General features: G+C 40.8%; 1 protein-coding gene across 10 annotated transcripts in view; it reads right to left on the bottom strand.

Moving 5' to 3' along the window:
- Positions 1-22,922, bottom strand: part of Hr3 (Hormone receptor 3) — a 605,631-nt gene that overhangs the window by 33,851 nt on the left and 548,858 nt on the right. For all 10 annotated transcript variants that reach the window (XR_011394342.1, XM_070102869.1, XM_070102870.1 and 7 more), the window contains 3 exons: positions 9,401-9,543; positions 5,434-5,566; positions 4,893-5,117 (listed from right to left, as the gene is read on the bottom strand). Coding sequence is in view for 9 of the 10 variants with exons in the window: in XM_070102869.1 (XP_069958970.1) it covers positions 4,893-5,117; positions 5,434-5,566; positions 9,401-9,543 (501 nt within the window). In the remaining variant the exon portion in view is untranslated. The remainder of the gene's footprint in view (positions 1-4,892; positions 5,118-5,433; positions 5,567-9,400; positions 9,544-22,922) is intronic.

Here is a 22,922-nt window from a genome sequence, read left to right as displayed (position 1 = left end):
TACTTCTTTCAATAAAATCACTTCATGTTCTGCTCCTCCTTTGTAGTATAGCAAACACTCGGGTCATGATCATTACCTCCATAACTTTCATAGCAATTGTGAGACTTGGATAATATTTTCCTAAAAGATGAAAAGGAATTATTACTGTAGTGAACTGTGTACCATTTGTAATAGATTAATCGTGTTGAACATACAGAAAGTCAAAGTATTTATAATCAATACTTCTTATAATGTTACAGAAGAGAATAAATCAAGATGACAAAATAAGTGCTAGTGCTTTATGTGCCAGACTGTTAATACAAACAGCAATCAGAGGACAAAACTAAGACAGTATGTCCAAAAGCAATGACAGTTTGATCAAGCTCTAAAGCCAGTTTTTTGTAGTCATAAAACATGTATCAGTCAATCATTGTCATTACTTTGGTTAATTATATTAACATTCTAAGAAATAACAATGAATGACATGACGCAATGACTGGTTTAGGAGAGATGGACACATGAAAGTATATACAGTGAGCAAAACTGCTTCATCATCAAGCGGCAGCAACAGTGGACCTCAAGATCGTATTTCAACCCTGACTCTCTAGAGAAACTCTCAACAGAACTTCCAGCTCTTTGAGTCACGAGTCTGTCATGTCAGAGTAAGAGGGACAGGTGCAGACAGGGAAAAATGTAACAGTGGATCTAAAAAGAATTCAGTACTGAGGTCTAAATCTGAAGGTTACTTTAAGTATACTGTACTATACTGTACTGGTGAAAACGGATACATGAAATTTACTAATTTTAGTATATACGTATAAGCATTTCCTGGAGGGTGCATGTATTTATTAGCACACATGTATGTGTATGCATATGTATGTGATTGCTGTTACTGTATGGTTTCCTATTTGTAATTTCTTGAGCTTGCAGAAGTGAGCTCCAGCTCTTGGTCCTGCCTCTTTATTTTCAACCACCTGATGTGATTAAGGCCCATCATATCTAACTCTAAAGCTCTGTATGGAGTCTGCTTCCACTGTGTCATTGTTTTTCTAGTGGTGAGATGGTGCATAAGAGTGAGTGATAGGCAACAATAACACAGTGGTTTGGGAGACCAGCATATAATGGTGACTCCTGCCAGTTAACAAATGGGAACAATCCAGGATAGTGAGATGTGGGTGTATGTCGGAATGCATGCACATACAGTATATGTAGGCATGCTTGTGTGTATTTGTCTGTAGGTATGTGTTTTCATATACTGTTTGTACATAAACTCATCTGTGTATATAGCAAATGAGCCTTTGTTGTAATTAATAGGAATCAAGACCAGTATTTTAAATATGTCAATGAATTTGAGCCTTATGTGAGGATTGTGTATGTACGTAATCTACTAACTTATTTGCTGATCTATAATCATCTACTTGTAGCAAATAGCAAAGCTATTCTCATAGAGTTTCATCTGGTATTTAGTTTATCTAATTTTTTGTGGTTTTAATACATACTACTACTTCATGACTCATTCTAGTAGTGTACCAATGTATTTATGAATAAATATTTCTATTAATCATTAGGCACCACTTTTTGAAACACAATGGCCATAACCCACTGAGGTAAGGTGATCCTAAAAATTTTTTTATAATTGTGGGCGAGGGGCTTGGACTTCCAGCAGGCGTGCATGAGCGTGTTCGATAGGAGTGAATGGAGACGAATAGTATTTGGGACCTGACGATCTGTTGGAGTGTGAGCAGGGTAATATTTAGTGAAGGGATTCAGGGAAACCGGTTATTTTTATATAGCCGGACTTGAGTCCTGGAAATGGGAAGTACAATGCCTGCACTCTAAAGGAGGGGTTTTGGGATATTAGCAGTTTGGAGGGATATGTTGTGTATCTTTATACGTATATGCTTCTAAAATGTTGTGTCCTGAGCACCTCTGCAAAAGCAGTGATTATGTGTGCGTGAGGTGAAAGTGTTGAATGATAATGAAAGTATTTTCTTTTTGGGGATTTTTTTTCTTTTTGGGTCACACTGCCTCGGTGGGAGACGACCAACTTGTTGAAAAAAAAAAAATTGTGGTCAATTGTACTTTTTGATAATGTTAAGAAATATTTATTTACTTGTGACATTTTATTTTTTATATAGGACTATGTGTATCATCTTTACCTACATGTTTTTGAGAGTACTGAACTTCAGTTCTTAGGTTCTACATCTTAGCCTTTATTTAACTGGTATGGTTCTTCACTAACCCCTCTGGTTTTACCATAGCTATTTTTGAAACCATATATCAAATCTATATCTACTACTTGGCTTCTAACACATTCCACATCTTTAGTGTAGTAATTTTACACTGAAAAAAAGTGTTTTCCAATGTCCATATGGCTCACCTATGTAGCTTCTAGTTGTATCCATCATCATAATTTCCTCCTATATCAGTCTTCCTGTCTACCCTTTCTCTATCAATACAGCCTCTCCTCACTTAGCAACATACTCATTTACTGATGCCTCGGACTTATGACAGCTCTCTGACCAGTATTCATACTTTAATAATGTATATTAAGAGTTGATTTCCTCTATTCTGTTAATTTCAATATACATGTATAGTACACTACTGTATAAACATTTAAAAATATACCAGAAATATTATAAATGGTGCAAAAGTGACATTTAAACAATATCAAAGATGGTTGACACAAACTTACTACCATTATAGTATGCTCCTCACTTAGTGATGAATTTGTTTAATGATGTGGTCTCAGGAACGGAACTCTGTCGTTAAGTGAGGAGAGGCTGTACTTTGTACCACAAACATATCTGCTCTACTATGCTTTCACTGTAGATCGTGTTTTTTATCCTTACAACCTATCTAGTAGCAAACCTCTGTACTGTCCTGTTATATGAAACAAAAATGATTGTTGAACATGTTGCACTCTGGTAGGTTTGCTGGTCTTTTATTTTCTCTTTCTTGAATGTGTAAAACAGCAAGTAAATCTGAAAACTTACACTTGTTCTGTATACACTTATCTTTACTTCCTGTATCTTTCTTAATAGCTCTAATTCCTGTAAAATTCCTTTCCAATCGAGTATGCCTGATTCGAGACTGGGCTTTGTGAGTGGCAGCCCCAGAAAACAATAACAGATATAAATACCTGGTAGACTATTTGAGAACTTCATATTATTGTGTAAGTGCATACTTGCAATCATGGTGAACAAGCTCAAGCTTATTTTGACCTCACCTCTTAGCTACTAATGAAAAGATATATAAGTGTGTGTGTGTGTGTGTGTGTGTGTGTGTGTGTGTGTGTGTGTGTGTGTGTGTGTGTGTGTGTGTGTGTGTGTGTGTGTGTGTGTATGTGTGTATGTGTGTATGTGTGTGTGTGTGTGTGTGTGTGTGTGTATGTGTGTGTGTGTGTGTGTGTGTGTGTGTGTGTGTGTGTGTGTGTGTGTGTGTGTGTGTGTGTGTGTGTGTGTATGTTTGTGTATGTTTGTGTATGTGCATGTTAGTTACCATTTTGTCCTAGGCACATGTCGATTAGACACTAGGCCTGATGTGTGTACTTAACTGTGTTTGCATGCAAATGTGCATATATGAATACATGTAGGTTTCAATAAAACAATATTTTAATTATAAAGTTTAATTGTAAAAGCATGCATGGCTGCATTTTTAATTTTCAGTACTGTATGTACAAATTACATTATATATCTATGAGTGGAAAATGTCTGTCATTAATTCTTATTAAAATTAGAAAATTTAAAAGGTTAAGAAGCACATAATTTATAAAAATTAATTATATAGTTATGATTAATTTTTGAGAGCCACACAGAATTCATAAATGCACTTGTGCTAGGAATGTGATAAAATGAGCTGGTAGTCTGGAGAGTTTTATAGAGAGTGGTGAGTTAGTTGTACTTACAGTAATGGTGCCTTTGTTGTAGTTAAGAGAAGTAGAGACCAGGGCCTCAGCTAGGCCACTAAGCATGAGCCTTACCCGGGATGTAACCATAAGACTGCTGCCATCACCATGCCGCCACAGTTATAACTAAGACTTTCATGTAAATTTGCAGTCATTCGTCAGACAGGAGATACAGGTAGTTCTCGAACAGCAAATATGTTGCATTCAGAAAAAACACTCAAAGCAAATTCTTGCAAAGTATATAATTTTTTCCTATAATTATAAAACTGAGTTAGATTATAGAAAAAATATTTTGGCCCTAATTGTAGTAAATATACATGAGATGGCTACATATTAGGACTTAGTGGAGTTTTTATGTGTTAGTGGGAAAGAGACGATCAGACACAACACTGCATCCCTAATAACAGGGCGATTATTTGGAACTCATTTTTGATGGTGCGGAATGTAAACATGCATTTCACATGGGCAAAAATAATGAAACACTGTACCGTACTTTAAAATTTCATGTCACATGTTTCAAATTTAATGCTTGGCAGTATGTGAGTGTCTAGATTGGAGACTTGCTCGAGAGCCATAGGCCAGCTAGTTACATACTGTTAACTCTCATTAAACTGAATCCTACAATTACTTTAATATTTGTTCCCTAATGTCTAATTGCTCAATAAAGCAAATTCTTGTAAGTGAACACTTGTAAATTAGAGAACTGCCTGTACAGTTTGAAGGATACAAAAAAATACAAACAAATTAAATAACTGCTTTTCAGTACTGAATTGTTGCAAGATTTAAAAATTAATGAACTATTTTCTTACTAATTCTAGAGATTGGTTAATGTCCTAGGTCCATGAGTCAGTAATAACTGTGGTGGCGGATAGGGATGTAGCCTCATTTATATGGGTCCCAGTCACACTGGGGGTAAAGCAGCACACTGGGTGGCAAAACTGATGCCAACCCCATCCATCCAGGGCGCCATCATCAGCACTACCACTAACACTGTGCTGCTCCTTACCTGCTTGTAGCAGCACTAGAGCAGAGTACAAGCCTAACTCTGTGTCTGTCAATTTAAGTTCAGCGATAGTTTTGGCAAATTCAAAGACGTTGTTAACAAGTTTCATTTCCACTGTCTCTGTGGTAAGGAAGGCCTCCATGGGAAGAAGTGTGTCACCATACACCACGCAGTTCTGATTGACATCGTAGTACCGGGTCATTCGAAGCACAGCTAACTCGAAACTCCCTGTTAAAAACAAGATATTTCGACATCTAACTTTAAACTTTTAAAACTTAGTATATGTAGTACTCTCTTAAAAATGCTTTACATAATATACTGTGTGCAAAAATGAGTGTAATGAACACTTATTAATGATAGGATAAGACCCACATGGAGACAAATGCAAAAATAATGGGAGTCTGTATATTTTGACTTGCTGAGGTCTTCTGTTATAGAGGATGTCAGCTGGAGCTTGAAATATATAGCTTCTAATTCAAGTTTTTGTCTCCATGTCATCATATACCATATCTAAGTACAGTTCATATTTTGCAATGTTTCATACCTGCTTTGAGAAGAACAATCTGATCATCTTGTGAGAATTTTCTGAAGCCTGGAACAGCCTTCGCAAATTCAATAATTTGCTGGATTATGGACGTTAGTTTCTGGGCACAATCAAACCACAGTTCCTCGTGCGCCTGCAAATGAATTATCATACTGGGAATAAGAATTGCAAAGACATTAAATATTACCAAAATAAGTCAGAATCAGAAATTATGAATTTCCTTTACAGAGAAATATGAAAGAATGTGTGTAAAGGTAGAAAGTTGAAAGTGAACATAGAAAAGAGTAAGGTGATGAGGGTATCAAATGATTTAGATAAAGAAAAATTGGATATCAAATTGGGGAGGAGGAGTATGGAAGAAGTAAATGCTTTCAGATACTTGGGAGTTGACGTGTCGGCGGATGGATTTATGAAGGATAAAAAAAAAAAAAATGTGTGAGTGTGGTGAAAGTGTTGAATGATGATGAAAGCATTTTCTTTTTGGGGATTTTCTTTCTTTTTTGGGTCACCCTGCCTCAGTGGGAGACGGCCAACTTGTTGAAAAAAGAAAAAGAAAATGAAAGAATGGATTCACAAACATTTGAATAGGCAGAAGAACAATGTGTCTACTGTATGCTGTTGCTATTGCCATCATTAACAAAGAAAATTATTATTTTGTTGCAAGTGAATGTTTCAAACACCCAATCACTACCATCACTTATGTGAGTGATAAGTAAATTTATTCAGGGAGAGGTACATGTAAGTACAATTATCATACATGGTGTAAATAACCTAGGACAGCCCATAAAAGTCAGACAAAGTAACATATCGCCATTGGTCATTCTTATCTAGTGTTATTATGATGAACACTTATACTGCAGTTTTTATCTGTCCATGTACAGTACTGTGCAATAACTCTCACTTTCTTCCTACCAGGAACTCCTATATGAGAGGTTGGAATTTTCAAACATCTTAATTTTTAAAAAAATACATAACAAAATTATTTCTGTATATATTTTTTTTGTATCTCTCTTGCTAAATATCACACCTTTTATAAAATCATAGTTCCTCACATAAATATTACTGTTAAACTCCTGAAGCTATGAATAACAGAAAAATTACATGTCCAATTATTTCAACGTTTTTAGTTACAGTATATCTCTCTAAATATTCTTCTAATCTGATCACTTTTGCCACTTTTAAGAAAGAATGAGCACATTTTGAATGAAATCCAATGGTTATTTTTCAATTCAGGGGTCATGCATTAATTAAAAAATCAATGGACACCAAGAAAAAATGTGAATAATAAAAACTATCTGCAATATCATCTTTTAAAACAGTAAAACATTGCATAACAGCAGAATCACATGGATTATGAAACATATGACTCTGCAAGACTTCCAGGCATGTGCAAAAACTGAAAACATGGAAAAGCCATAAAAGATCACCCAGGACCATAGTTTTGGGTGAAAAACTGCTCATGGACAGGGCTGCAGAGGCAGCACTGACCCCTGGAATGCCCTCCAGGTATACAGTGTAAATAGAACACCCTCAAGGTCTATGGGTGTAAATGGAGCATGCTCCATGTATAGAGATGTAAATGGAACACCCTCCAGGTATACAGGTGTAAATGGAACACCCTCCAGGTATACAGATGTGTAAATGGAACACCCTCCAGGTATACAGATGTAAATGGAACACTGTCCTTCTAGCTTCAGCTGTACTGTACTTTCATATTCAGAAGATTCATAAGAATCCACTTAAAAAAATTCTCTCAGAAACTTCATTCTTGGTGACATGCCATTAATAACTTAGCAATTAATTTTAGTTTCAAATTCAATATCCATTGCTCAATATACACCTTTTATTTTATTGTTATATTATTTCCCAAAATGGTAAACTCTTGCTGATTATAAAGGTTACAGTTCATGGAAATTTTGCAAATAGCAAAATACAATAAGAAAAGCCTTTAGGGAAGAGCAAGCACAAAGCAAGCAAGTAAACTGATTGAGAGAGCATACAAGTGTAGGCAAGGAATGAAAGAGAGGGCAAGCAGGTACAAGAGAGAGTAAGCAAGTGCAAGAGAGGGTAAGCAAGTGCAAGAGAGGGTAAGCAAGTGCAAGAGAGGGTAAGCAAGTGAAGGAGAGAGCAAACATGTGAAAGAGAGGGCAGGAATGTGAGCAAGTGATAAAAAGAGCAGGCAAGAGAAAGAGTGTAGTGAGCAAGTGACAAAAAGAGCAGGCAAGAGCAAGAGTGGGCATGCAAGTAGGAAAATCTAGAGCAAGAGAGAATAAATGAGCAAGAAAAACAGGCTGCTTGTTAGCGATCAAATGAAAGAACAAGGGTGGGACAGAGAGAACAAACGAAAGAAAGCAAGTATAATTCCTAGTGGGTGAAATATATAATAAGAGGAGGAAAGTGGAAATGTGCAAGTAAGAGAGAAAGAGAGAGTAAAGGAGTGAGTAAACAGAATACAGCATTATACATTCTGAAAAGATGTGCTTTTATTACCATACTTATGAATTTGTATTAAAAACTAACTGTTTTCTGAGAGGAACAAAGTTTATTTATTTAATAAAGCTGGTTTATTAATTTGCTTTAAGTAGCAGTACAGTGAAACCTTGGTACCCAAACAGTGCCCTACTCAAACAAAGCTCGGCACTCGACCAAACAAACACGACCTGCCAGACCTTTTCTGTAAACTAGTATTTCGTGTTTATTCGCATTTTTTGGTGTTTTTTCAATATTATTTGTATAAATAAGTCGCCATGGGGGCCTATGAAGATGAGTGATAACAGCCAACCAAAAAGAAAATTGATTGGGAAGAATTCGTTCGACACTCGAATGAATTCAAGAGACAGGTATCATTAACATCAGTAAAAGAGTAAGGCATTCTTTCCCACAGAATGTCATACTAAACACACACAGCTGCTAAATGTCACCACTTATAAAAACCCTTGTAAGAATATTAGTTCAGTACATATACATGTACTTAGTACAGTATGATTAGTTATCAAAACTTTAAGGGGTGGGGGAATCCTGTCAGGGTGCTATGGGATTCTGCTGCATATTATGGGGTGGGGGCTATGAGTGTGGGGTGTGTGCTTGGATGTGGGGTTCCGAGGGTGGTTCTGTGGATGTTTGCGTACTCTGTTCCACTCAACTCTAACGCCCAATCTCTGGTCCCATTACGTGTCTGGAGTATACCTGGAGAGGGTTTCGGGAGCTCAATGCCCCCCAGCCCAATCTGTGACCAGGCCTCATGGTGGATCAGGGCCTGATCAACCAGGCTGTTACTGTTGGTTGCACATAAACCGATGTACGAACCACAGCCTGGCTGGTCAGGTACTGACTTTAGATGCCTGTCCAGCGCCTTCTTGAAGACAGCCAGAGGTCTATTGGTAATCCCCCTTACGTATGCTGGGAGGCAGCTGAACAGTCTTGGACCCCTGACACTTATTGTGTTGTCTCTTATCATGCTAGTGGCACTCCTGCTTTTCATTGGGAAGATGTTGCATCGTCTGCCAAGTTTTTTGCTTTGCCTCTGTAATCTTTTGACTACCATCCACAGAATGGGATGGGATACATTATAAAACTATTAAACTAAACTAAATTTGTCAATACATTAAAAGTACATCAGTAAAATAGCAATACTTCACTTGATTAAAGTACCATAGATAAAATATCTGCAAGAAATGCACAGCATGCTAGTAGCTTTCTTTTGTGTAACAATTTTTTTTTTTCAACAAACCGGCCATATCCCACCACGGCAGAGTGGTGTAAAAAGAAAAAGAAAAGTTTCTCTTTTTAAATTTAGTAATGTATACAAGATAAGGGGTTATCAGCCCCCTGCTCCCTGGATTTTAGTCACCTCTTACAACATGCATGGCTTACACAGGAAGAATGCTTAACAATATTTTATTACATGTAAACTACATTTTATATACCGCAGAAAATAAATAAAGTCGTACTATATAATGTAACTTACCATATTTTTGTAATAAGTAACTTTGGAGATGTCAAGGGATTGCTTTCTCATAACATCTGCTATATGCTCACTAGAGTACAAACACGTTCTTAAGTGAGCATCAGCCACCCATCGAGCCAGAATCTCTGCAAGTTGTGTGGGATCTGTGGAAACATTAATCATGATTAATTTTAATTACTGCAGTGAGTTTTACATACATGAAGGTTGAAAAATGTGACATTTGTGCCAAATAAATTGCCAAAAATAATTTGAAACTTGGATGAAGGTAGGAAAATCAATCATGCCACAAACCTGTTCATTAATTTATAAAGAACTGATAGCTTGAATCTGTTGCTATATTTATGTAAGTCCTCAAAAAGAGATGCCTCCTGAGGCTGTTTATATGGTCCAGTATACTGTTACAGCATACTGTAACTATATTCATCATACTGTACACACACATTCTTCAAGGTGATGCCTTGATACTGGTCAAGTGCCATCCACTCCTTCCTTAATTTAAAGTTGATTGCCTCTCATTCCCCAGGTGCTATAAAGCTCCTATAAGATTAGTGCTTCCTCATAAATATATTAACACTGGTATTGAATTGTAACATTGTGCAAAGTCTCGATTATTGGCTGTCCGGTTGAAAAAATTTCAAATGCTTTACACCCCAATTATTACTTCAATACATCATCTAAATTAACTTCAATGAAATTTTTTTTTTACAAAGTTTTGTTGCACACTATCAACTGGCATCTGCATTTCAAACTTGAATTGTCCTACAAGTGTGAACAATTACCAGTGAACTCTTGAACGGGAAATGAAATGTTAGGTAATTATTGTCATGGTGAAGTATGTGTATGACATAGATACAGTGGATACCTCTATTAATGCCTCACCCACACAGTGGACTTTATCAAGCCACTATTTTGACAAAGTCCACTATGTGGTCAAAATGTTGTCTTTAATAAACTTATCCACTCCTTCATAGATACCTAATAACTGAGAGATATAGTAACTGTTAGTATACACATGGAAAATACAGGAAGGCCTAGTCCCAAAGCTACACATTACCATAATAATGTAGTGGAGTGAGAAATATAGGAGAAAGTGTACAATAGAACCAGTGACAAGCAGAGATGTCAGAGGCAGCTCCAGGGGTTTATAGGGGTGGCAGAGGGGATGAGGCTACAAGACTTGGCTTGAAGCAGCATTATTGTTTTTTATTTGGGGGCTGATGGATTTGGGGGGGGAGGGTTCACCATTTGCTGCCCTTAGCACCATTTGAGAGGTGCCACAGGCACAATAAAAGAACACAGTATCAACATCCATGGCCCAAGACTACTACTTACTAAGAGTCTTATTAAACATTAAGAAGTACATGTACTTACAAAACAAAAATTTATTCAACAGTTGCTATAAAAGTTATTACATGTACATTAGGTTCTTCTTTCTCTCTTTGTTGGGGTTATCAGGGCCACTGACAGCATGAGCCATATTGAGCTCGACTTCAATGACACGAGGAAGATTTGTTGCCCAAGGCTGGGCAATGAGAAAAAAGGAACAAAAGTTCCTTTTGTAAATAGAGATAGAAACTTGAAGTTTCCAATTAGATTCAGTGGACGCCCTTGCCAAACCCCAGTAGAGTGGGATGCTCACACCCTACCTGAGTTCAGTAACCAGCTTCCCACCAAAGACCGTTAAAGAATTATCTGCAGAGCAGAAAAAATGGAGCTGCCTAAAAGTAAGCCGATGAATAGATGCCCCTCCTGTAGAGTGCCCAGCAGGCAAAATAGATAAGGACAAATGTCACAGAGAGAATGGGGGAAATTTGTCACTGATACTCGACAAGAGAGAGACGTCCACACCCGACAAAGGCTGGCACAGAAATCTGTACAATAGGTTAGGTTAGGTAAGGTTTGTCAGGAAACAGAACAAGTGCTTCCTGATGCAGGTCTTAGTCATATGATGACCCACAGCTGGGGTTTTTGGTCATATGACTGAGGCCTTCCACTGGCTTACCCCTGCACCTCTTTAAAAATTATGATTATGATTATAACCATTACAATACATGTACGTACAAGTGCTTTTTAACGACTTATTTCATTTATATAAAATTAATGCTTGAAAAGGTTCACAATAAATTAAAAATAATGGAGGTTTAATATACTACTTCAATTTGCAGAATTAGCCATTATGGTTCGAAGGTTATTTGATATACCCAGCATTTTTTTTATTAACACACTGGCCGTTTCCACCGAGGCAGGGTGACCCAAAAAAGAAGAAATACTTTCATTATTATTCACTCCATCACTGTCTTGCCAGATGCATGCTTACACTAGTTATAAAACTGCAACTTATCAACACCCTCTATGTTAACATTTTATCTGTATAACTGTGAAAAACCACTATAACTGTGGGTTGTAGCACTCAAAGATTGGTGCATATTAGCACATTGGATCTGTATGGCAGGTCACTAATGTTTAATATACTAAAATGTATAGATCGTACTTATACATACTTGTATGTTTTCAAGATTTTTTTCTCTCCAAGTTTTGTTGTAGACATGACAACTACGCATGTTAGGTAAGTGGACACAGATGCAACTAATGTGACATTTTACTGTAGCAACGTTTCATTCTCCAGGAGCTTTGATAAAGCTCCTGGAAAGTGAAACGTTGCCACAATAAAATGTTACATTAGTTGCATCTGTGTCCACTTACTTAACACTGTCAGTAATTCTACAATTATTACAACCATACCTGCTTTCTCTCCTCTGATGACTTTTCACAAACATCACCATGGTCTTTTTTTTTTTTTAATTTTAGAGAGACTGTAATACTTTAAATGTGACTCATTATCAGACTTATTGTGATAACCAATAACTCTACAACACACCATACTGTTTTTGTGTTGAAAACAAATTAACTCTAAATTATCAAAAATAATGTGTAAAAACCTCACACTTTCAAACATGTGTATTAATGAATGTAAGCAACATGCCTGACCAGGAAATTAATGAAGTCCCTTGAAAAAACATGATATGCAGTGACTGTGTGTGTGTGTCACTGTTTAACCCTTAAACTGTCCAAACGTAGATCTACGTTTTTCAACACTTGAAAGTATGTAAAAAAAGTAGATCTTTTCTTTTTTTACATTTGAAAACGTGTAAAAAAAACTTTGATCTACTTTGTTTTGTTTTTTTATATTTGAAAATATGTAAAAAAAATGTAGATCTACTTTTGGAGCACTACGCATGTGAACATAGATCTGCTTGGACAGTTTAAGGGTTAAACAGCTATGTGTTTGACTCCTCTAATACATGTCTTGAACTGCACGGGTCTTTTTACACATTCAGGATTGATTCAAGAAACTGAAGCATTGGTTCAAATCATCAGATCAAGAGCCTCTCATCTACACCAAGGAACGTCCTTTGAGGGGGTCTAGAGTTCCTAGTGTAAAACGACATGAAAGGTTTTAGTAGAGCAGCCTAGACACAACCAATGAGTAGCTGCGTACCAACGTGGTGGTGGCTGTCACTGTGATTAGTTTCAACCGACAAATCTTATCTTTATTCGTGGTTGAGGGTATCTTAGGTTTGTCATCAAGTGTTGTAAGCCATTTGTTTAGTATGATGTAGGCTGACTGATATGGAAACAAATATCCACTTATTTTAGTGGTTAATATGGTAGCTTCACCTGCAGCATCGTTCCGTCGCATACCAACGTAACTTCCTATCCAGTGATGTAGTTTTGCATAATTTTTTAAGATTACGTTGTCCTGTGGTGACTGTAGAGCAGCTATGATCCCTGTGATAGACCGTGCTGTTTATTCTGTAGTAAAGTTAGTGTTTGCTGGGTTCCCACTAACATAGCTTATAACAGCTGTGGTCAGGGAGCCTCCGTCACCTGGATTCTCCATTGTAGTAGATTTCCAGCTGCTGCACGCTAATTGTCAAGGTCCACCAAGCCATCATCAGTGAAGTACACTGTACTGTCCAGGTCCACATAAGTACAATTATCATACTTAGTAACATACGTGTAAATTATCTATGGTAACCCAAAAATGTGTGACTTATTTCCACTGGGGTTCTTGATCAATTCTGCATGGTACAGTAAGGTGCCTGTTCAACAAAGATACTTGCTTACCAAGAGAAGCTATATTAAGAGTTTACAATGGTTCCAATAGGTGGTGGTGGTGGTGGAGTGCATACTCCATCCGAAAGGCATGCACCTCTTTCTAGAAGCTAAGGTAGCAGCTACCTCATTGTATCGACCATGGTTCTCAGCCAGGTGTTTTCAGCAGAGAAAACACTCAACTGATAGAGCTGAGTAGATATTTTTTCTTTGTTAGTCTATTGATGGAGAATCTTGGCTACTCTACAGGTGTTTATATATTCAATGTCTAGTGTGCGGCAGGTTGGTTTGAGGAGCTGTAAGCATAGCCCGTACGACCCAATTTGGTATTACTCTTCCTTGCTGGTTAGTGAGAAAGGTGCTGGTGGAAGCTGGCATACCGTGATCAGTGACTGAGTGAGCTGCCTGGATGAAGTACAATCTTAGCACCCTTAACATTAGTACCATCAACCCCCCCCAAAAAAAAACGCAACTTCAAGACAAACCCCATAGCCCCCTTTCCAATTAGCGTGCCAACTCAAACGCCCTTCCTACATGAAACTTAAGGAGCCGCCCCTATTCATGATGTATAATCATGGTGGAAGCGCTAAATACAGAGGGGTCATACAGTGTCTGGGAATAAGAAATAATTAGGTTTGATCCAGGGAAGAACATTATGGCTCCTAGAATCAAGAGCCTTCACCCGCATCAAGGAACTTCTCCAGGAAACACTGTATAACAAGATTTAAATTTAATTTGTTATAAATGACTGTTTGACTAAGACTTCCACCATGTAATTATTTTAACTCAGTCTTAGTTTAAAACTGACTAAAATATGGCCGCTTTTAATTTGTACACTAACTGCAACCCACTTTTTCTAATTTCTTTAAACATTTTTAAAAAAAAAATTTTTTTATATTTTTATTTAAAAACAATTCAGTACAGCATATAATAAATATACATATAATCTCAACAACATGAGATTTATTGCAACCTATCCACTACCTACTCTTGCCACTGATTACAGAACAGCAGGGTGACAATAACAAAACACTACCCACCGTAAAAGATACCCTTAGTGTGTACCACTCAGTAAAAAACCTGGTACAAACAACGTTCTACTTAAGAACAAAAAGGCTGTCACCTGCCGCCAAAATGCCAGATCCATCCCCCACTATCTGTATGGACGGCCATACCACGTGACATCAATGATTATAATGTACACAAAAATATATTACAAGGTCCTTCACCTATGGCCCTGCCTGATGGCTCGAGACCCATCCCCAAAACCCCACTGGTTGCACACCTACAGTGCAAGACATACTTGCAGAACATAAACCAGTACAAATAAAATACTTTACACACTAAGCCAGTGACTTGGCTTGCATGATGCCTACACACTAAGTGGCCACAGCCGACTATGACATATCAGGATCAAACATGATGGGATTGCAGATCCCAAAGCCTTCTTCCTGTAGGCAAAAAAAAAAAACCCTAACCTCCCCTCCGGCAGCAGTTGCCACCGTCCAGCATTCTGGCATACCTTAACGCATGCAGGCGCTTGTAGCCACCATGCATAATATTCGTTACACTTCCACTCACGCCATAAACAGAACCAGGACAACCACTCGTACCAGAACATGCACCAAACGTGACAGTGACACGCTCCACCCTGGAGCGCTGAACTGACAATAAAAGAGTGCCAACAGATTCACCCTCGCCACTGGATGGCTATCCCTTGATCTAATCCCCGCCCCTACATAATAAGCATTTCACTTACCGTGAGGGTACGGTAACCCTCAGAAAAACATTCCCTCACCTAGTCCCATATAGATCCCTATTCCTACACATAGTATGGAGTACCGTCGCCGCCAGCACACGCTTCCTCACTTCCCACACATCCGATCGCCTCATGCACCAGGATATGTATACGTAGTCCACCATCACATATGCTAGCGCTCATGCCGCACCCTCTTCCACCCCCACATCTAAACTCGGCGCCTGCAATACTGACACATCCCTCCCCCCACCCTCCACACCACCCTGCCCACCCATTTCCGGATACTCTCCAACCCCTCATAAAAATACACGATATGGTAAGCCTTTTCCTCTCCCCCACACAACCCACAATGCCCCTCCCCACCCAACCTCTGATCCCTCAGCACTGCATCAGATGGCAAGATACCGTGCAAAAAACGGAACATTACCTCCCACACCCTGGGCTGTAACCTCAACCTGCTAAATCTTCTCCAGATGTTTGCCCAATCGTAAATCAGGTATAACCCCTCCCCTGGGTGCACCACCTGTTTCCCTATCGCCCTGTACAATGCCCCAACCTTTACCTTCCCAGGTTCCTGGGCCAATGCCAACACCCGCAAGACCGCCTCGCACTCACACAGGTCCACCCCCCCCATACAATCCTCGTAACACCTCATGAACTTTCCCCAACCGCCCGTCCCGAAAAACCCCGTCCCGAAATACCTCACGCCTGATGTAAACACACTTAACCCTCTGCCGTAAATCCAAAAGACCCATCCCCCCCCCTTTCGCAATGGCAACATGACCATCTCCCTCTTTAACCACTCGCACTTAGAACCCCACAAAAATCTGAACACCCTCCTTTGGATGCTTTGAATTACCGGCGGTGTTAACGGGAACACTTGTGCGACGAACCAAATCTTACTATACAAGATCACACTGATCACAATCACCTTCTGCAGAATAGTGAGATGATTCAATCTTAGTGCTCCCAATCTCTTTACTACATGGTCCTCCAAACAAGTAGAATTAACCTCCCTCGCCCTAACTAAATTTGCCCTATATACAATACCATATATTTTCAAAACCTCCACACAGGTTGTCATCACCCGACAACCCCAATCCACCCTCCGTTCCCACATCCCCAACCCTAAAATTGACGATTTCTCTACATTCACCACCATTCTCGAGGCACCTCCGTAAACCCGCACCACCTCCTCCAGCCCACCCAACCGTGTCCCCTCATCCACCAAAAGCGTCACGTTATCCATGTACTCCACCAGACTTGGCCATGGCCACCCTTCCCCGCCCCTGTCCCCTCGTATTCTTGCCTAAACCAACCTATAGAAAGTGTCATGCATGCACACAAACAACAATTGTGAGAGTGAGCAGCTGTCGAAGGCCCCACCCTAGCGCCACTGCTTTCCCCAAATGCCCATTAACTTGCAGACGCACACACGTTTGGCTATACAATGTTTTCACCCATCCCACTATTTCCTCCCCCAAAACCCTGAGACAGTAAAATGTGACCTAAACCCTCCCTTTCCACAGTATCATATGCCCCCCTCCAGTCCAATGCTAACAACCCCCCCCCTACCCCCACCAAAAGCAACTACAAAATCCCGGAGGATACCGTGACCTGTCACCATCTATCGGCCAGGCAAACTAAACTGGCTTGGGGAGACCACCCTGTCAACCACACACTTTAGACGGTTACCAAGCACCTTTGCAAAGAGCTTATTGTCAGTGCACATCAACGGCAATGCATGATAATCCTTTAGGGTACGCTGATGTGACCCCTTTGGAACTAAGACCACTACCCCAGTCGCTTGCCCCACGCCTAACCTGCCCCCCCTGCTTCATTTCATTCAGGAGCCTGACCAAGAAACCCCGCAATAACTCCAATTGCAACATATAAAATTTGCAAGGAATCCCATCCATTCCTGGCGCCTTACCCTTGCTCATTCCAGCCAATGCTCTCCAAATTTCCTCCTCCTCAGTATTCCCCCCCCAGTGCTTTTCTATCACTCCCTCCCAGGGGTTTACCCACACAGCCACTTACTTCCTCCAACAGCTCTTCATCCACCCCACGACTACACCAATAACGAGCATACCACCTGTCAACATACATACCCATGCCCTCTGTCGACCTGAGCACCTGCCCCACCCGATAGTTCTCCCCCCACACACACACTTCTAATTGCGTAAAAGTCGTTGCCTTCCTACGTTGTTTCTGACCCCTCAGGACACAGGACGAAGGCCTATCCCCCCATAGCACCTCCTCTATACCCGCTTGCACCCTTACGGCTTCAAACCTCTCATTCTGCAACTCCCTTAACCTCTCTTTCAGGGCCTCCATCTCTTCCATACGGTACCTTCCCTGTAAAGCGCCCCCACTGTAGCAAGCATGTAAGCGCTGCTCTAGATAATTTGGCAACCCATATCTAATGTAGTTTATCCTCTTCCCTTTACGTATGTAAAAATCTCTTATCCTAGCCTTTGCAATGCTATCCCACCACGTCATCAACTACCCTCCCCTCCTCCCCAAGCTCCTCCCATAGTGCAGCAAAACCCGCCACTGCCTCCTCATCCCCGAGAACCCTCGTATTTAATTTCCAGTAACTCGCCTGCCTTCTAGCTAACGCCTCCCACCCCACCTCCACTACAACTGCCCTATGATCAGAATAAGGTGTGTCTACTGTACAGACAGACTCTATACCAACATGCTGCGTAACATTTAGTCTGTCTAACCTTGCCCCATAACCCTCCCTCACATATGTATGGTCCACCTCCCATGAACCCCCGGCAAACACATCCCGCAGTTGCACATCACGGAGAAGCTCCCCCAAAACAAGTGACAAAAAAACTGCCCCCCTCAGCGCCACATCCGCTCTTCTAACAATGTAGTTCCAATCCCCTCCAACTATTGCAAGAGAAGGTAATGATCGTAAGAGATACACCAACTCTTCCCTCACAAAAGCATTCTTAACATGCACTACGTTCTCTGCCGGCACGTACATGCACACAAAAACCACTTTTTCACCCCCCCACCAACCATCCACTCTTAAGATCCTGCCATCTACCCCCCTCACTCCTTAGCAATACAAACGGGCTTGCCGCCCTGATCAAGATGGCTACCCCCCCCTTATAAGCGCTCCAAGTGCATCACAAAACTCTGATAGCCCTCCACCTCAAAATCCTTGCCAGCTTTCCAGTTATGCTCCAGAATATATGTTCCGTCCACACGGTATCTATGTAAGAACATGCAAAACCAATCACGCTTCATTCTCTCACACAAGCCATTAACGTTCAGCGTCATATACTGGAGGCCAGTTAATGCTTGTGTCCCCTCTGGCCCACATCTCCCTTTACATGTGCACCAGGGCCCTTCTCGCTGCCCTTACCACGCTCATCATGCAGGACACCCTGGTCATCCTGCACTACCTGTCGCTGGTGCCTCCTCCCTCCTACACTGCTAGCCTCCACCGCCCACACCGGACGTTGGGCCAGTGTTAATTAAGACATCGTCAGAGTCGGATGTCGCTGCTGCCCGTTTCCTGATGACAACACTCTCCTCCATTGATGAACTGGGTTTCTCCTCACGATGTACCCCCACCACTAACAGCTGCGTTTCTTCCTTACCCGGCGTCAGCCCATCCACACTGTGCCCAGCAACACTCACAACCGCCTTATGCCTAGCATCCACCTCTGACGCAGGCTCCTGGTCACCCAATGGTCCTACCACTGAGATCACAGGTGACTCGAACAATAACTGCATCATCGTCTCAACTGTTGCAGTGAAAACCTCTGCACCCCCAGACACCTGCTGCTCCACCAGCCGCACTGGCTGCTCCGGTATCAGCACATCCAGGGTGGGCTCCACCACCGATGCCTCAACCCTTTCGCTCCAAAGCTGACCACGCCCTCCCTCCTCTGCCTGGGCAGACTCAGGAACATATTGCCTCTTGCCACTACTTGTCACCACTACTTGGAAAAGACCCGGGCCGGGAGAATACCGGCGAATAAAAAAAAAAAAAAAACTGGCTTTCCCACGCAAATGGTGTGATGTCGTCAGTAAAGCTAAGTAGTCTTGGGACAGTTAGACACATAAATAGTTCAAGACATTTACTGAGGAAACGTTTCGCCACGAGTAGCTTCAGTTTCTTCAGGACTGAAGAAGCCACTCGTGGTGAAACGTTTTCTCATGTTTAATCTCTGCATGTGTGTCTTGGGGCCTCCTAGCAAACTGTTGGTTAGATCGTTAACCTGCCGGCCTGCAGTACCACTGGGTACGTCATCACCTAATGTTGTGGCTGCGGAGCTGGCCTCCCGCAGTTCAAAAGCTTCTGTTACCTGCGGGCCTCGCCCTGTCTGCTGTAGTTGCAGACTTGTAACCGTGGGTCGGCCTCAGTCCTCACTGACTGTTACCTGCGGACCTCATTAGTCTACTAAAGTCAGTTCCGTAGGCTTCTGTTGCGGACCTCGCTCAGTCTGCTGACCTCAGTTCCTCGCTGGCTGTCACCTGTGGATCTTACTCCCTCTGCTGATCAGTGTGGGTATCTCTTACCCAGTCTGCTGACATCAGTTCCTCGCAGGCTTAAGCTGGGCTCATTGGTCGCTTACCGTATACTGAGAATCGTATATGAAGTGTCGTGAACCATAAGGATGCAGTGTATCCCGGAGTGTTATGACACGGAAAAAAGGAAGGACGGAGACTGTTATGACAGAGGCAGTGGTGTGGATGTACCACAGAACGTCATGGAACACGGCGTATAGGTGGTGTCATAGGACACGAAGATAGTGTCATAACAGGGGTACGGAAGTGTCATGTATGACACGGAAATGAGCAGTCACGTGATACTGGACACTGTAGTATGACTAGTGTAATTGATTTGTAAAATGTATTCTACTTGTATGTGATTATATATATATATATATATATATATATATATATATATATATATATATATATATATATATATATATATATATATATATATATATATATATATATACACCAAAGAGAAGAGTAGGAGTTACTCCCTTATTTTTATGATAATTTTTACTAGTAAAGATTATAAATATTAGTCATTTTGAATCCCGAATTCTCCTGTTAAAACACGGGTAACAGGCCAAGTAAATGAAAATGTTCTAACACTCCACTTATGTTTTGTAATAGGTCTTTGCACCATACCTTTTCTCCAGTCTTGAGACAGTTTGGAAGGAAAATTGCACTAGTGTAGTTGCTCAGGTGAGACTGAGCACCCCTACATGTGAGCTACAGTTTCCATGGGTTTTATAAACTTGACTATATCCTTGCAAACCAATCTGGGCTCTGACCCAGTGTTTCAAAGGGATACTGCGATCCACGCCAGATGGCCTTTAGGATCCTCCTTTAAAGTAACTAGCAGTTTCTCGACCGCTGTACTCGAGGGATATAAATGGGTATGCATGGAGCATTATCTTTGTAAGAGGACAGAAGGTACTATCGCCCAGCAGAAATCCATCCCTCCCGCACAGGATTATTCAACCCATCTTAATCAAAACCAGTATTTCACTGCGGATAGGAGTCTGATGTGAAACTTGTATTGTTGAACCCACGTAGTAGGACTTACTGGTCGCTCTTAGTTATTTCCTCCATGTATAATTGTATTATGTTAAACACAAATAGCGTTGATGTTATAATTAGTTATGCTAATGGAGAAATTTAATTAAGACTATGTAGGAAGTCGACTAAGGCTTTAAGATGGGTTGCCTTATCATATTAGCAGAGAAGCACTAAACCCTTAATACACTGCCTGGGGAATGGAAAGTTAGAGTAATACAAATGACCCTAGGGAGGTAGTCTCCTGGCAGCTATAGATAAGACAGCATCCCTCACTGGCACTGCTAATAATCCCGCATCTCTGTATGGGGGGGGGAAACATACCGCGGGCGGGGATAGAACCCTCGATCAAAGTCTCAAAACTCTGGAGTAAGGAGCACAACCTGGGTGATAGGATAATGACACAACCAACCTAGAAGCATCCTAGAATACGAGCAAGCAAATAGATGTGCTAACTGCAGCACAGCCTGTTATAAACAGGCTGGTATACCCTGGTGGCTTTAGTCACAGAAAATATCTCGAGAGAAAATGGAATAAGTTTACTAGTGTAGGGAATTGTGTAGAATAAAACTTGCGTACAACGCCAGCACTCTGTAGGGTAGGTAGGGAAGTTACAGTACGGAGGGTACTTTGCATTGTGATGTCTATATATTCATTGCAAGAAAGTTATTGAAAAAATCAATGGCATAGCCAGAATTTCAATCTGGAGTGGACTTAAAATCATAAGATGCTGTAAAAAAATAACTTTTCTAAAAGATTTTAAACATGAAATTTCTGAGACTATCGTGACTTCGTGATCACTACTCAACATAGTGAAAACTGGCCATTAATTGGAAAAAAAAAAAATTCCCTCCGAGGGGCTGTGCCACTGGAATGAATGAAGGGACTTTTCTTTTTATAGGATCACTTTACAACAGCCGGTGGGGGATGAACAGGATAAATTCCGGAAAAAATCAGTAAATAGCAGTTGCATCTCTGGGTGCGTTTATATTCGTACTGCCTTTAGAAGACTATTGATCCTTGTTAAGCAGGTGTTGTGTGACCCATATGGGTTTAGTGTTTCTCTGAAAATATCCTGGTCAAAATAACTTGAGTTATGCACCTTTCTCTATGAATCCTGTTGTCTGATCTCCAGCCCATCTAGGCGAGTACAAACAGGAAACGCACCTGTCTGGCGCTCGGCAGATTGAGGATCAAGCCTAAACGGACCTTCCAGCAAATCAGACTAATGTACAGATACCCAAATCGTGGCATTGATATCGGTGTTCGGGAATGTTTTGGTACAGTGTGTTTGCCTGTCATCACTCCTGGCTGCTGCTGCTGCTGCTTGTTACATTTGGAAAAACTATTAAGATTGGGCAAGTATGCCATGGTATTTTCCTGTCTAGCAGGAACGAGAGTTCAGCCAGCCTCTAACTTGGGACCTGTACCGAGTCTGGAATAGTGGCTCTCTAATTTATTGTCTGGTACATGTAACAGTCTTTGGAATACAGTGGCTTTAAAATCTAAAGACAAGTGTCCCGTCTCGGTGCTTAATTAACCCACTTTTGGAAAGATGGTAACATTCACACGTGGTTCAGTGAAATAAAAAAAAAGCGTTTTACAGTATGAATAACTTCTTTGTAGGGTTTTATGAACTACGGCAACTGCCACCTCCCGATGGTGCTGTTCTTACATGGGTAAATTAAATTTTAGACACCCCCGACAACCGCAAACGAAAATGAGCACTCGATAGAAAATAGAGCAGACACGGGGTACTGAAGTAAAAAGCGGCAGGGCAATCTAAATATAATAAAGCGCTAAACCTACAAGAAAAATATCTTTATTTCTACGTGTACAAGGTATACAGGCCTAGCTGACATCAATGATATACTACTATATAGAAAGCTGAGCATTTCGGGCAAATTAGGTCAGTTTTGTCCCAGGATCAGCCGGGCTGTGGCTCGTACGTTGGTTTGCGTGCAGCCAGCAGCAACAGCCTGGTTGATCAGGCGCTGATCCACCAGGAGGCCTGGTCACAGACCGGGCCGCGGGGGCGTTGACCCCCGAAACTCTCTCCAGGTA

This window comes from Cherax quadricarinatus, chromosome 83 (genome assembly GCF_038502225.1).
Source record: "Cherax quadricarinatus isolate ZL_2023a chromosome 83, ASM3850222v1, whole genome shotgun sequence".
NCBI classification, from domain to species: Eukaryota; Metazoa; Arthropoda; class Malacostraca; order Decapoda; family Parastacidae; genus Cherax; species Cherax quadricarinatus.
Note: the sequence above shows the minus strand (reverse complement) of the source record. Positions and strands in the feature narration are given on the sequence as shown.